The 15,099-nt window shown below is 34.2% G+C and overlaps 2 protein-coding genes across 2 annotated transcripts in view; both read left to right on the forward strand.

Annotated features, from left to right (window-relative positions):
- Positions 1 to 15,099, forward strand: part of LOC309475617 (uncharacterized protein) — a 131,388-nt gene that overhangs the window by 79,179 nt on the left and 37,110 nt on the right. The window lies entirely within an intron of this gene.
- Positions 3,631 to 7,935, forward strand: LOC309476084 (retinoic acid receptor alpha-B-like). The gene is made up of 5 exons (XM_082139245.1): positions 3,631 to 3,740; positions 3,844 to 4,020; positions 4,160 to 4,364; positions 5,110 to 5,268; positions 5,345 to 7,935. The coding sequence occupies exons 1-5, from the start codon at positions 3,669 to 3,671 to the stop codon at positions 5,542 to 5,544; spliced, it is 813 nt and encodes a 270-aa protein (XP_081995371.1). The 5' UTR covers positions 3,631 to 3,668; the 3' UTR covers positions 5,545 to 7,935.

Raw genomic sequence — 15,099 nt, forward strand, 5'->3', positions numbered from 1 at the left:
TTTCTGATATCAATATTATTTCAGATATCTAAAATGGCTTTCTTTACTAGTAACGATCACATTCATGATATCAGAAATTAACATTGTCACTAGTGAAAATGGAATTATTGATATCAAAAATGAACATTGTTACTAGTAGGAATTCAATTGTTGATATCAAGAATAGATATTTCAACTAGTGACAGTTTAATTCTTGATATCAAAAATAAAGGTTTTTACTAGTAAGAATTGTATTTCTGATATGTGTATTCAGAATTTTAACTAGTAAGAAATCCATTTTTGATATCTGTAATAGTTTTGTCGCCCTTTTAACATTTAAAACACATGTAGGATATGAATTGTTGATATCAACAATTAAATTCTTGATATCAACAATTTAATTCTTGATATCAACAATTTAATTCTTGATATCAAAAATGTAATTCTTGATATCAAAAATGTAATTGTTGATATCAAAAATGTAATTGTTGATATCAACAATTTAATTGTTGATATCAACAATTATATTTTCACTAGTGAAATATGGCAAGCCGTTTTAACTTTTATTCATTTCCAGGATATGAATTGTTGATATCAAGAATTACATTTTTGATATCAACAATTGCATTTTTTGATATCAAAAATGTAATTCTTGATATCAAAAATGTAATTCTTGATATCAACAATTGAATTCTTGATATCAAAAATGTAATTCTTGATATCAAAAATGTAATTCTTGATATCAACAATTGAATTCCTGATATCTGTAATTATATTTTCACTAGTGAAATCTCACCATAGGCTGCCATTCAAAATCAATTGTTGATATCAAGAATTGATTTCTTACTAGTAGAAATATAATTGTTGATATCAAGAATTACATTGTTACTAGTAAAAATGGCAATTACTGATATCAATAATTAAATTGTCACTAGTTGAAATGTCTATTCTTGATATCAACAATTGAATTGCTACTAGTAAAAATTTTCATTTTTGATATCTGAAAATGTATTTCTGATATCAATATTATTTCAGATATCTAAAATGGCTTTCTTTACTAGTAACGATCACATTCATGATATCAGAAATTAACATTGTCACTAGTGAAAATGGAATTATTGATATCAAAAATGAACATTGTTACTAGTAGGAATTCAATTGTTGATATCAAGAATAGATATTTCAACTAGTGACAGTTTAATTCTTGATATCAAAAATAAAGGTTTTTACTAGTAAGAATTGTATTTCTGATATGTGTATTCAGAATTTTAACTAGTAAGAAATCCATTTTTGATATCTGTAATAGTTTTGTCGCCCTTTTAACATTTAAAACACATGTAGGATATGAATTGTTGATATCAACAATTAAATTCTTGATATCAACAATTTAATTCTTGATATCAACAATTTAATTCTTGATATCAAAAATGTAATTCTTGATATCAAAAATGTAATTGTTGATATCAAAAATGTAATTGTTGATATCAACAATTTAATTGTTGATATCAACAATTATATTTTCACTAGTGAAATGTCACCATAGGCTGCCATTCAAAATCAATTGTTGATATCAAGAATTGAATTGTTGATATCAAGAATTGAATTGTTGATATCAAGAATTACATTGTTACTAGTAAAAATGCAAATTCCTGATATCAAGAATTCAATTGTCACTAGTTGAAATGTCTATTGTTGATATCAACAATTGAATTGCTACTAGTAAAAATTTTAATTTTTGATATCTGAAAATGTATTTCTGATATCAATCAAATTTCAGATATCTAAAATGGCTTTCTTACTAGTAACAATCACATTCATGATATCAGAAATTAACATTGTCACTAGTAAAAATGGAATTCTTGATATCAAAAATGAACATTGTTACTAGTAGCAATTCATATGTTGATATCAATAATAGACATTTCAACTAGTGACAACTGAATTCTTGATATCAAAAATAAAGGTTTTTACTAGTAAGAATTGTATTTCTGATATGTGAAACTGGAATTTCAACAAGTAAGAAATCAATTCTTGATATCAACAATTGATTTTGAATGGCAGCCTATGGTGACATTTCACTAGTGAAAATACAATTACAGATATCAACAATGATAGTTTTTACTAGTAGAAATTCAATTGTTGATATCAAGAATTATCATTTTAACTAGTGACAATGTAAATGCTGATATCAAGAATTAGCATTGTTACTAGTGGAAATGTAATTTCTGATATCAAAAATTGCCATTGTTACTAGTAGAAATCTAATTCATGATATCAATAACTATCATTTTAACTAGTGAAAATTTTGTTGTTGATATCAAGGATTCATATCCTGCGAATGATTAAAAGTCAAAACGGCTTGCCTATTGCCATTCCCAGGATATAAATTGTTAATATCAAGAATTATAGTTTTTACTAGTTGAAATTCATTTGTTAATATCAAGAATTATAGTTTTTACTAGTTAAAATTCAATTGTTGATATCAAGAATGAACATTTTTACTAGTTGAAATGTAATTCCTGATATCAAATTTTTTTTTTTTTACTAGTAGAAATCTAATTCCTGATATCAAGAATTATCATTTTAACTAGTGAAAATTGAATTGTTGATATCAAGGATTCATATCCTGGAAATAAATAAAAGTTAAAACGGCTTGCCATATTCAAAATCAATTGTTGATATCAAGAATTTAATTGTTGATATCAAGAATTGAATTGTTGATATCAAGAATTACATTGTTACTAGTAAAAATGCAAATTCCTGATATCAAGAATTCAATTGTCACTAGTTGAAATGTCTATTCTTGATATCAACAATTGAATTGCTACTAGTAAAAATTTTAATTTTTGATATCTGAAAATGTATTTCTGATATCAATAAAATTTCAGATATCTAAAATGGCTTTCTTACTAGTAACAATCACATTCATGATATCAGAAATGAACATTGTCACTAGTAAAAATGGAATTCTTGATATCAAAAATGAACATTGTTACTAGTAGCAATTCATATGTTGATATCAATAATAGACATTTCAACTAGTGACAACTGAATTCTTGATATCAAAAATAAAGGTTTTTACTAGTAAGAATTGTATTTCTGATATGTGAAACTGGAATTTCAACAAGTAAGAAATCAATTCTTGATATCAACAATTGATTTTGAATGGCAGCCTATGGTGACATTTCACTAGTGAAAATACAATTACAGATATCAACAATGATAGTTTTTACTAGTAGAAATTCAATTGTTGATATCAAGAATTATCATTTTAACTAGTGACAATGTAAATGCTGATATCAAGAATTAGCATTGTTACTAGTGGAAATGTAATTTCTGATATCAAAAATTGCCATTGTTACTAGTAGAAATCTAATTCATGATATCAATAACTATCATTTTAACTAGTGAAAATTTTGTTGTTGATATCAAGGATTCATATCCTGCGAATGATTAAAAGTCAAAACGGCTTGCCTATTGCCATTCCCAGGATATAAATTGTTAATATCAAGAATTATAGTTTTTACTAGTAGAAATTCAATTGTTGATATCAAGAATTATCATTTTAACTAGTGAAAATTGAATTGTTGATATCAAGGATTCATATCCTGGAAATAAATAAAAGTTAAAACGGCTTGCCATAGTAGGAGTGTTCAGAGAGTTACGTGTTAAGTCCTGATACAGAGCAGATGATCGAGCGGGTGAGGAAGGCCCATCAGGAAACCTTCCCCTCCCTCTGTCAGCTTGGCAAATACACCACGGTAAGTCTGAGGCAGAGCAGCTCTTAATGGTGACGTCCCCAACCAAATCACGATCTCAGTTATTAAACCAACCAAACATGGTCTCTGTCTTGTTCTTGAACAGAACAACAGTTCAGACCAGAGGGTCGCTCTGGACGTTGACCTGTGGGACAAGTTCAGCGAACTGTCTACCAAATGCATCATTAAAACCGTCGAGTTCGCCAAGCAGCTTCCCGGCTTCACCACGCTCACTATCGCAGATCAGATCACTCTCTTAAAGGCCGCCTGTCTTGACATCCTGGTGAGTGCACGGCAAACTTTCACATGTGTTTTTGTGTCCAGATCTCACACACCTTATGTAAAGTGCTTGAATAGTTCTGCACATTTGCAGTGGTGTGTAGGTTGAGCGCTCATCTGTGTGTCTTGAATTGCTTCCTCAGATTCTGCGAATATGTACACGCTACACACCGGATCAGGACACCATGCCGTTTTCAGATGGTCTGACACTGAATCGCACGCAGATGCACAACGCCGGCTTCGGTCCACTGACAGATCTGGTATTCGCTTTCGCCAACCAGCTCCTGCCTCTGGAGATGGATGATGCAGAGACTGGGCTTCTCAGTGCCATCTGTCTGCTGTGTGGAGGTACTGCAGATATTTTTCAACCAGATTAGATACACTTTTTAACATATTTTGGTTTGTGAATGTTGTCTTGAGTTTTCCATGCAGTCAGTAATCACATAAAATGTACTTTTGCTTATTAGCTGTATTTTTATTGTGTATTGTGGTTGTATTTAGCCATTCTCTGGTGTTTCTGCTTTACTTGTATACAAAGCGTAAAGCCTAAAAAATGAAACTACAGTAAATAAGAGGAACTTACAGCTATGGATGCACAGTATATTTGCCTCATAACTGTTTTGATCTAATATTGGACTCTTTATTTACAAAAAATTACATTTTGGTTATTCTAGATTTATCTGCAATTTCTATTTATTATATATAATATATATATATAATAAAAAATATTAATTACCCCCATAACTGTTGTCGGCCAATATTGGCTTTTTTCGTTGTTGTTTTTATTTAATATTGGACTGTGTATTAACCTTTTTTTATTTTAAGTTTGTTTTATAGATTTATCTGCCATTTTATTAGTTAGCAGCTGTAATTATCTAATACAAATATTTTTTTTTTCATTTAGACATGACTGTTTGAATAATATAATTTCAACATTGAGTCTCTAAAACTCATGAAATAGTTTTTTCTGTGCCATCTCCTCAAATTAGTTTATTTAGATTTTTTAATATTGGTGTCTACAAAAACATTTTTATATTTCCTGCTTGTGTGATTCTTGGTTAGCTGTTTAAAACTGACGTGCACTTGCGCTCAGATCGGCAGGATCTGGAACAGTCGGATAAGGTAGATGTGCTGCAGGAGCCACTGCTGGAGGCCCTAAAGATCTACGTGAGAAAGAGGAGACCTCACAAACCACACATGTTCCCCAAGATGCTGAAGAAGATCACAGACCTCAGGAGCATCAGCGCTAAAGGTTAGATTCACTGTCACTCTTTGAAGATCAAGCGTGATCAACAAGAATCCAATCTTACGTCTTCTTTCTCAATCAGGAGCGGAACGGGTAATAACGCTGAAAATGGAGATCCCCGGCTCCATGCCTCCACTCATTCAGGAGATGCTGGAGAATTCGGAGGGCCTGGAAGGAGGCAGTGGGGCGAGAGGAGGAGGAGGAGGAGCACCTCCAGGAAGCTGCAGCCCCAGTCTGTCTCCCAGCTCGGCACACAGCAGCCCCTCGGCTCACTCCCCCTGACTCTCACCTCCAGACAGGGCTCCGTACGGAACCAGAAATAAGCCGCAGCAGACCAGCGCCAGAGACCAGAATTCCGGTAGACTTTGATCCGGGGTGACCGGACCCGAATTGAACAGTAAATCTGGCTGGCTTTTATTAGCTGAAGACCAATCGAGTTACACACAGGCCGAGCCTGATCAAAACTCACACCGTCATTTAAACCCACCCGTGATTCAGTGACGAGCTTTTTTATGTGGCGGTGGTTCAAGAAGACAGCAGAACAAATGCCCTGTGTGTGCAGAAGCAGCTCTTTACTGTGTCTTCCCGGCTCTGCTCCCATCACACAGACTGTGAAGGACTCGTCTGAGGGATGCGCTCTCTCGGCCTGTGACGTTATTTTATAAACTTCAATCCCTTAAAGCAAGCTAAAGGACATTAGGACGTCAAATGTCCACAAGTCAGGGACATTTTGAACTTTCCAGCTGTTTTGATTCTGTTTCTTTGTTTTCTTACAAAAGATATATGAATATATGAAATCTATATTGACAGAAATATGAGATTTGAATTTTTTTTGTCTTAGGTGGAATGCAGAACAATTATCTTTTCTCTCACTTTTCTCAAGAGTTGAACACGATTATGGTCGACCCACTGTTGCGCTCACTCCAAGATTCACATCATGCTCAAGGGCACGTCGCACTAGCACTGAAAATGATGCGTGTACTTCAAGACGTGAAGTACGATGGGGTTAAAATGCAATTTTGTCCAGATGATTTGGAGCTATATTAGACTTCATCAGAATGATCAACTTGGCAGTTTTTGGCAATTAAATGAAGTATGTAAACAAGCAGCTTGTGATTGAAAGATGTGTATGAGATCTGTTTTAAAGGAGCGGTAAATGCCTTCCTGTAGCTTTTTAATATTGTTTCTTAATTTACTTTTAATTTTGTAATTGTCAACTGTGGAAAGACACAGATACTCCCTTCTACACAGTATTAGCAGATTATAAAATAAAAAAGGAGATTTCCAAACACGAAGACTCACAAAGAACACGAGATGTATTTTAGCTATAAGCTCATGTGAAAACCACCACATCATTTCACAAGTACTGAGAATGTTGTAACTGAGCATTTCACGCGGAAGTTCACGCCTTTTTTTTCTGCATCTCAATTTTGAAGCCCTGTTAGTGGTAGGTTTGTGTTTCTAATCATCCGTCACATGTGCTGAGATGCTTGCACCTCCGCATCCTCCTCCTCTGTACCTTACAACATCACTGCCTCTGCTCTCCTGCAACAATCATTGAACACTTGTCAACAACAACACTGCCTCTGTGTGACAATCACTTTAATTAAAGCTCACAAACAACTCTGCCTCTGTAACGCACTGATCCCTGCCAGACATCTGGATTCATGAGACCGCTAGCATTCACTGATGCGTGTTCACATCTGTCCCCGTATCAATTATGAGTTTAGTTGTTTAGAAATTCTATATTAAAATAAGACATTCTTGTATTGGCATAGTCATTTCTAAAAGATGTTTTAGTTGTTTTTATTTCCAAAAGTGAAAACTATTTGGTTTTTAGACACCGTCCAAATTAAAATAACATTTATTTTACTCAACCTCATTTTGTTCCAAACTTATATGTTTGAAACTACTACTTGTTTTGTTTTTCCATACTATGAAAGTCAATGGGGTCCAATGTGGTTTTGATCCCCATTTGACTATCATATAAATAAAGACGATTCATTCTTCAAAATATCTTTGAGTTCTACACAAAGAAATTCACAGGTTTGGGACAACATGAGAGCGAGTCAATGACTCAATTTTGGATGAACAGTCTCTGAATAAAAACAATCGATGAAATGGACCAATAAAATGAAACGGCGTCTCTCCATGTGATCCAGTTATGGCGGATCAGTGTCAGCATATCATTATTGTACCAGTTTACAACAGCTCTGCCTCTGCATCACTTCTGCTAAACCCGTCGCGTGTACTTTTGGCCAGTGCTGTGGGCTGAAATGATTTCCTCCTTAACATGTTCATTTGAGAGTGGGGTGTGAACCGTTTCACTGCAACTATGCACACGACATGCACAGAGCTCGAGTCTATTCACTTCTATCTACCTGTTGTGAAAATCACAAGCCTCTTCCAGTTGCTCGGTACTGTCCGTTTCATTTGATTCTGCATTTAGTCGCTGCCCAAAGTTCATCACTATCGAGCCATACTGCGTTACAGAGCGCGACGGGCCTCTTTTCTCACTCAAAGGATGACAAACAGAGATCTACATGACGTACAGCACAAACCCTGTTCTGCTTTAACAGTTGTTATACAGTCAAACGCACAAAAATGTTTCTGTTGTGTCAGGTCCCTGGATGATAAGAGTAATGTTTAATAAAGACTTCTGTTTTGTGTGTGTTTCTGACCATGGTGGGTTTTTATTTGTGATTTCATTTTTTAGTGCTGAATTACAAAGTGGCCATTTTTTTTGTTACTTGAAATATTAATAACAATCTCAGGGTGTGACCACATCAACATCGTTTGTGTGTTCAGATGTCTCACTCTAAAACGGGAGTTTTTTTTCTTATTACATTATTATTACACTATTACACTTAAAAATAAAGGTTCTTTATTGGCATTAACGGTTCCATGAAAAACCTTTAACATCTGTGGAACCTTTTCAATGCAGGAAAGGTTCTTTATAGTGGAAAAATGTTCTTCACTCTTAAAAACAGTTCTTTTTACAAATATTCACTGAAAGGTGGTTCTATGGCATCGCTGCCAAAACCATTTTTGTACCCTTTACTTTTAAGAGTGTATTGTGCTGCATCTTCCTAAAAAATTATAGCTAAATTTGGTACATTTATGACTAATATTGATACACAAACTAATATTTTATTTAAATAAATACTCAAAATGAATGCAATTTTTCAAACAAATTTGAGGCATGATTGTTGCAGACAACTTAATAGTGTTAGGGGGTAACAGCTTAAGGACCCAGAACCAGATATGATGAAAGTTTTACTGGAGATAGTTTGCAGTTTCATTAGCAGAAGTCAGCTTCAAGACTTACACAGGAGTTCGTAGGCCGCCCCGCTTACAGTTACACAGATCACAGCAGTTATACCCTTCACCGAGGTCTAAGCTGCGTCCATGCTTCAGGTTGAATGATTCTCATTGGCTAAGAATAGATCAACATAGTAATTTTCCACACATTTACAGATAGACTGAAGCATATATCCATCGATTATGCAGCTGACACTTGGACCCTGAAGTCATAGTTCGAATTACAGGGGGTAGTGGGGGGTACTATACCCCCCAATGAAGACCCAGTACCCCCCAAAGGGACAAAAAATCAGTTTTGGGGGGGTCAGATAATTTTTCTGATATTGTGAAAAAATATAATCACAGTTACAATACAAGTCAACTCCTATTTTCACTGTAGGAACATTTTAATGTAATGCGATTTCAGACACCCCTATTGTGGACCGTTCCATTTTTAACCACCGTGTCTAAGCAACGAAGATAGAGAATGACTTCAACTTCTCAAGCAAGTGTCAACGTTGAATGACAAAACGCTAGTTTCATAAAGTATCATTCTTTTCAACATTCCTTATTTGTATATTCAAAAATATTTAAAATGATCTAATTTAATACAGTTATAATATGTCAATGTAAATTATTTAATTGTATTGGTAACAGCCTAGTGTCTAATTATTTTAATTGAATATATTTATCAAATTTAAGAATTTGAAATGAAAGATGGAGCATACATTTAATAAAATAAGGGGAAAATGCCCTTTATAAAGGTACAAAAAATTATTCTGAGTGTTTTCAAACAGTGATGTAATGAAACATTGACAATTTAAGCTTGAAGGGAGTAAAGCCTCTGTTTAGGCTATTAAGGAAATGTAATTTTGCCAAAAGAAGAACTTTTATTTTAAATAAATGTTCATTTTAAATCACCCTACTTCAGTGTGATATGTTACCATATTATCATGCTTAACACTAAGAATTTGAATAATTGTAATGTGATGATCAGATGCAGATATCTAAATATAGGCAGTTTGCGGGTGGATTATTTATTTTTAATAGTGGATTCGGGTGACTCAAAGTGCACCAGATTAATGAATTTATCTTTAAAATGTACAAAATTTTCTTACGGAGGGGCATGCCCCCGGACCCCCCTAGAGATACTAAGCTCCACCAACGAAAAAATGTGGGTAACACATTAGGCTATATGATGATCTACAAAAAAATACACATTTAATTATCTTATTATTAAAATACATTATTATGATTTACCACCTCCGCCTCATTTTGAGCCAGGAAGAACCCTGAAATAGGCAATAGGCTTCTTGTAAAGGTATTACTTTTACTAGTAATTAGAATGGTGTTTCAGTGCACTTAACATCTAACTTTTGGGAGTTGATCAAAACTGTTCTATTTTGGATATATGATAACAATGAGATATTCTGTAGTCTACTGATTATCAGTTTGTCGCATGTTTAGACCTTGTATGTGTGTTGCACAACACATGTTGCACTTGGCAATCACGGTGGGGATTGATATGGTAGTGGACCATGATGGTCATAGAAGAAGTGAAGGAGCAGTACCCCCCAATTATGGTGGGCTAATTCGCACTCTGCCCGAAGTTAGGCACATCGTGACCTTCCTGGTCGCAGATTTGGGTTACTGGGCGCCAGCCGGTCTCGAACAACTCAGTCAATCTCCAATAACGCCAGTGGTTCCTTAACCTGTAACCAAGAAGACTAACACACACACACCGACACACAGCTTCCTCAAGGTTGGATTTGGCCAGGCTCTAGCTATAAAAAGGAGAGTATTCTCAAAACATCAAGATAATGCGTTCTTTCTCTCAAGGAGAGCTACACTTTAGTCTAACTGGAAAGTAAGGCTTTAACAAAGAGATGGTCCCTTAAACTATTGGCTTCAATGACCCCTATATGTTTTAACATGTTGAAGGCCTTTCTCAAACACAAAACAAGTCCCTATTTCATTTCTGGAAGCTGGGCTAAATGAGCAAGCACTGTTACTGCATTCATATCAAATACAGACATTAGAGAATACATGAAAAGAACATTTCAGTAATCACACTGGTTACTTCTATAACAAAGCAAAATCGTCATTCAACTCATTTGATATTTTTGAAAAATATTGATTAATACCTTGATTATAATCACTCATTACATATATTGGAGATGGTGGTCTAGTGGGTTAAACCACTGAACTGGTAAATCGAAGGTTGCTGGTTCGATCCCAGCAGTCACCACCAGTGTGTCCTTGAGCAAGACACTTTACTCCACGTTGCTCCAGGGGATTGTCCCTGTAATAAGTGCACTGTAAGTCGCTTTGGATAAAAGCGTCTGCCAAATGTAAATATTGAAGCAGCAGTTTATTCCAATCCACCCCTTCAATAGCCATAGGAAAGTAAGAGGGATATGTTCAGATGGCTTAGCAGGCAGATTAAAAAAAATTGGGAAAAACTGGCCATATATTATCTTGGCTCACCAAAAAACTGCATATTTCTGTTCAACAACCCCTCCTTTTCTGACATCCAAGGTTGCTATAGTAGTCCATATGTTGTTTAGCACTGATGTCATTGGTAGACCACCACTTCTTTGGTAAATGTGACTACAGCACAGCAGGTAACTGCTTGAAGTGTGTGTCTCGATGAATTTGAGAAAAATAAACTGCAAATTGCAATCAGATGAACACAAATCTGCAGCGACACATTTAGAGCACAAGCTTTTGAGGAGATTCCTAACACTCATTTGAAGAAACAAGATGTGTGTTCTTTATAGAGAAGAACTAAAGCTGGAAATGAATGATTTTTGCACAAAAAAATGCAAGTCTAGTGCAAACTGACTTGCATGTTACAGTTCACATCAATGGGCAGAATGTTGAAAAGTTAAACTGAACAAAAATGCTGCTTGTTTAGCACGGGAAGGAAGCGGGTCTTTTTATTCATACAGGAACAACTTGAGGGTGAGAAAAGGGTGACAGAACTTTCATTTTTGGATGAACTACCCCTTTGGAAGCTTCTTCGTTATCATTGGTTCTGTGGTAACAGCTATACTGCTCATATTTCTGCACTGCTAATTATATATTTATATATAATTACGTTTCTGTTCAAAAGGTAAGTATTTACATCATGTCTTCCTACACTGTAAAAATGAATACGCTATATCTAATCAATAAAATTGTGGCAACAGATTACAAGCAATATTATTAATTAAATTGAACAAATTAGAATTGAGTAATAATTAATTAAATTAATTCCTTAAAAGTTAACCATTTAAAATGAGTAAAATTTACAACAATTTTTTTTTATTGCCAACATCAAAGACACCTGGTGTTAACAAGCAGAATCAATGAAGGAGAAAACCGTAATTGTAAGTCATCATTATGGTGGTCATTGTTTGTTTTAGTTGGGCTCTTGACCTTAAATCATTGACTTCAGATTTTGTTTGGCTGTTGTACCTGAGTTATAACAGCCAGATGAACAAAGAGAAAAGGTGATCTGATGGTGTTGGTTATGTTTTAACATAATCATTATTTCAAAATCATTTGACCTGAATCTCTGAACTCATATAGATCCCAATTTACTTGGGAACCTAATTTACCAATTTAGGTTTACTTTATTAATTATAGCAGCCCTTTTCTTGCACAGCATAATATTTTGAACTTTTACAATGTAATCCAAAGATTTCTTAAACGTGTCTTATATACAAAAATGTATGTATATGTATATTTTTTATTATTTTTTTATTTAGTTTTTAGACACACAGAATTAATAATCAGCCTGTGAATCTCAACAATGGTGACAATTATAAAGCATGTTGCAGTGTATTCTGGGTGCCACCAATCAAAACTCATTCATGGCTCCCATCATACATTGCTGCATGAATAAATAATGAGCTTATGATCAGAGGTGATCTGTTTGTCACCATTGCTGAGATTCATACGCGAATTCTTGATGTCTGTGTGTGCCTACATAAAAACTTTCTTTTTTTTTCAATTGACTTTATCATATGGATTTCATTGAAAAGGCTAAAAATATTATGCTGTACAAGGACAGAGCTGCTATAATTAATAAAGTAAACCTAACTCTATATGAGTTCAGTGATTCAGGTCAAATGATTGTGAAATAATGATTATGTTAAAACACAACCAACACCATCAGATCACCTTTTCTCATTGTTCATCTGGCTGTTATAACTCAGGTACAACAGCCAAACAAAATCTAAAGTCAATGATTTAAGGGTCAATAGCCCAACTAAAACAAATACCGATCACCATAATGGTGATTTAAAATTACGTTTTTTCTCCTTCAGTGATTCTGCTTGTTAACATCAGGTGTCTTCAATGTTGGAAATAAAAAAAAATTGTTTAAAAAAAAATTTGTTGTAAATTTTACTCATTTTAAATGGTTACCTTTTAAGGAATTAATTTGATTAATTATTACTCAATTCTAATTTGTTAAATTTAATTAATAATATTGCTTGTAATCTGTTGCCACAATTTTATTGATTAGATATAGCGTATTCATTTTTACAGTTCTAAAACATTGTACCACCATAGTAAAACTCCTTTTTTTTATGTACTTTGTATCCTGCAGTTAATTATGCAGATGCGCTCCATATAGAGACCAAAGTAAAAAAATCCTGATAATGACTATGAGATTGTAGATATGGATGATGGAGAGCATGAAGATGTCAACTCTGACTCTTGACTTTTTTTCAAATAAAATATAAACAAAAAGCTTAACATTTTCTTGTACTCTCCATAATGATGATTTAGGTTTATTCTGTCCTTGTCCAAAAGCATATCTTCTCAACTCTGCTTCACAGCTTTACCAGTGTGTTAACTTGCTTATCTGAGAACAGAGCTATATTCTCAGAATCCACACTGAGAAGTCAGTCTAATTTGTTCACACACAATGCTAAACTTCAACTCCATTTCCAAGTTCTGTATATTGGAGTATATTTATGGCTTTAAGTTAAACGTTTCACTTCTGTTGCAGAGATCATTCAAGGGTTTTCATATGTAGTGCCATTTCCCTTTAAGTTACAGATTTTAAAGAAACATAAACAGGAACACATTGTGTGGGAGATAAGCTTCATTCCATTTATACAGTGGTGTGAAAAAGTGTTTGCCCCCTTGGTAAATATGATCAAATATGGCTGTAAAAAATAAATCTGCATTTTTAATCCTTTTGATATTTTATTTTATTTCAAAAATCTAACTTTTCATTGAAGTAAAATAATTGAAAGTGGGGGAAAATCACATTATGAAATAAATGTTTTTCTCCAAAACACGTTGGGAACAATTGTTTGCCCCCTTTTATTAAATACTTTTTGCAAACCATAATTGTATAGTTAGCATTTTTCTTTAAAGGTGCTCTAAGTGATATTGGGTGACGTCACTTCTTGTTGACGTTTAAAGTATTGTCAAACAAAACAGAGGTTAGCTCGACCCTCCCTCCTCCTCAGCCGCGCACTAACCCCCCAAATCCTGCTTGTCGGTTATTGGCTGGAACAGTTTGTTATGTTTCGTGGTGCGGGTTAGCCCAGTTGTTTTTCTTGCCGTTTGTGGAGCCTGGGCTGTCTACAGAGACCGCGTTTTTTACAGTGTGACAGGCAACTAACGGATAGTGAGGAGATGTTTGCTATATGTGACAAAAAATGTGTTGGCCTAAAAACGTGTGACATCGCTTAGAGCACCTTTAAATAAACATTCTCTCTTTTTTTTTCTTTTTTTTTTTAGGGGCTCATTTAGGGGCACAATCGACAGATGAGTTCCTGATGGACAGATCAGTTCCCAACATACACAAACACAGTGATGTTATACACAGTTACACTTAACTCAGTGTATGTTAGGTTCTAGTTTCAGTTCTCAAAGCACCATCAGCTCTTCTCGTGAGCAGGAAGAACCCTATTTTATTCATAGGCACTTTGAAACAACGCAAGGACTGCAATGCCAAGACCTTGTCTTCTCATTTTGATATTGGGTAATACAATTTTTAATTCTCGCACTTTTTTTATTACAGATCAAAATGATAATTGTATAGTAGGCTACTGTATATGTCACAATGTAATATTTCATCCTTAATAAAACAGTCTACTGAAAGATTGTGAACTTTAAAAGTCTAGCAATAGATTACATCTTTTTATAGTTGTTCCATCATCCTCTCTGTGCTTTTCACTTATTTTTTAACTGATCTGAAACTCGTGGCTAATACCAGAAAGTTACCTTAAACTGAAAACATTGATTATCATTATGTTTGCGTTGACATGATTGATTTTGAAAAGACATTCACCAACAACTTAACTGCTCTAAATAACTTTTAAATGCTTCATGAAAATTACCTGTTCAATAAACTAAAGGGGCACTAATAGAAATATATTTCTCTCGCACATGAATGCAGATATTTACAGTCATAATGTTTCGACACGGCTCAGTGCCTGTAGCAACACTTAGCCTACATAGCCATACTCATCTAGACACCAGGATTTACACTAAAAGGGATCATGAAGAGTTTGAAGACAGAACTGTGAC

This window comes from Leuciscus leuciscus (assembly GCF_965113295.1).
Source record: "Leuciscus leuciscus genome assembly, chromosome: 1".
NCBI classification, from domain to species: Eukaryota; Metazoa; Chordata; class Actinopteri; order Cypriniformes; family Leuciscidae; genus Leuciscus; species Leuciscus leuciscus.

Excerpts from the sequence above, each read along its gene's own strand:
- LOC309476084 (XM_082139245.1), top strand. The coding sequence starts at position 3,669 with ATGATCGAGCGGGTGAGGAAGGCCCATCAGGAAACCTTCCCCTCCCTC. Across the intron at positions 4,365-5,109 it reads CATCTGTCTGCTGTGTGGAG|ATCGGCAGGATCTGGAACAG; the intron begins GTACTGCAGATA and ends ACTTGCGCTCAG. Across the intron at positions 5,269-5,344 it reads CAGGAGCATCAGCGCTAAAG|GAGCGGAACGGGTAATAACG; the intron begins GTTAGATTCACT and ends TTTCTCAATCAG.